General features: G+C 50.1%; 1 protein-coding gene across 1 annotated transcript; it reads left to right on the top strand.

Moving 5' to 3' along the window:
* The first annotated feature begins 213 nt into the window (after positions 1 to 213).
* LOC148567964 (uncharacterized) lies at positions 214 to 1227 on the top strand. The gene has a single exon (XM_088484641.1). The coding sequence runs from the start codon at positions 214 to 216 to the stop codon at positions 1225 to 1227; it is 1014 nt and encodes a 337-aa protein (XP_088340767.1).
* Positions 1228 to 1442: the final 215 nt, after the last annotated feature.

Here is a 1442-nt window from a genome sequence, read left to right as displayed (position 1 = left end):
GGGCGTCGCAAAGGAGTACATAAACGACGAAAAGGTAAGCCAAGTCGTAGCCGCCAATAAATGGCAGCATGGCATAACACACAACACGGCAACACCACACATCGACATAACCCCCCACCAGGAGAAAACCAGAAGGAACATCCCAAACCAGCAAACATAAACCGACCTCCCAGAGTCAGAAAATTCTCTAACAACACACCCCTGACGGTCTCGATGACCGAGATATACCACCAAATAACAGACCGAGGTATCCTCCCGAAGGCCCGAGAACTCAAGGAAAGAACCGGCGACAACAAAACCATATACTGCGACTACCATCGAGGTTACAGACATAGGACACAAGACTATTTCGACTTAAAAGACGCTCTCAAACAAGCAATAAGAGACAGCAAACTCCCCGAGTTCACCAAATTATCAGGGAACCAAAACGTGCAGAAAGAGACAGGTCACTTGAGAGAGAAGGAGCAACTCGAGGACGCAGAGACAAGCCCCCAGAGAAGCCCAGAGACAGACCCGACCATAATCATAAACGTCATCACAGGCAAAGACACCCTGGGTAAATCAAAATCAGCACTCAAGAAGGATCTCAAGGTCCTGGCAATCAGAAACCAAACCCCAACCGCCACTACCGGCAAAGCAATAACATTCTCCCCCGAGGACTGCCAACACGGCACCTCGGCGAAAGACACCCCCTTCATCATCTCGGCGAAGATCGGAACCGGGCTAGTCAGAAGAATACTGGTGGATACAGGAGCAGACTCTAACATCCTTTTTAGAGGAGCCTTCGACAAGCTCGCACTCTGCAACGACAATCTACAGACACACCGCAACCGAGTCACTGGACTCGGAGACAACTTCCTCAAACCAGACGGTTCTATCGTCCTTCCCCTCACTATAGGGACGGGAAACCAAAGGAAGACAATCCTATCCGAGTTCGTGGTCCTCAAAGACTCCACCACCTACAATGTCATCCTCGGAAGAAAAACAATCCACGACCTCTCTGCCGTCATCTTCACCAAATACCTTCTCATGAAGTTCACAGCAGAAGACGGCTCCATCGGAACCATCCACGGAGATCGAGAAATCGCAGTAGAATGCGATAACGCCAACCTAGCCTTGCAAAAAAGATCGCGCCATGCGGTTGGCATATTCCTAGCCGACCTGGACGCCCGGCAAGACGGACAACCCAGGCCGGAACCAGAAAGAGACATGGAAAACTGCAAATAGGGCAAGCCAAAGAATAGTACACTTTCATCAACAGGAACCTCCCGTACGATCTTAAAGAAGACCTCTCACGCCTCCTAAGGCAGAGTAGAGACTTGTTTGCATTCACACCCACCGATATGCCAAGAATAGACCCCAATCTAATGTCTCACTGACTACCCGTAGATCCCAAGGCTAAACCGGTGGCATAGAGGAGACGGAAAATATCCTCTGACCGA

This window comes from Arachis ipaensis, chromosome B4 (genome assembly GCF_059453495.1).
Source record: "Arachis ipaensis isolate K30076 ecotype BB chromosome B4, ASM5945349v1, whole genome shotgun sequence".
In the NCBI taxonomy this organism is placed as follows: domain Eukaryota; kingdom Viridiplantae; phylum Streptophyta; class Magnoliopsida; order Fabales; family Fabaceae; genus Arachis; species Arachis ipaensis.
Note: the sequence above shows the minus strand (reverse complement) of the source record. Positions and strands in the feature narration are given on the sequence as shown.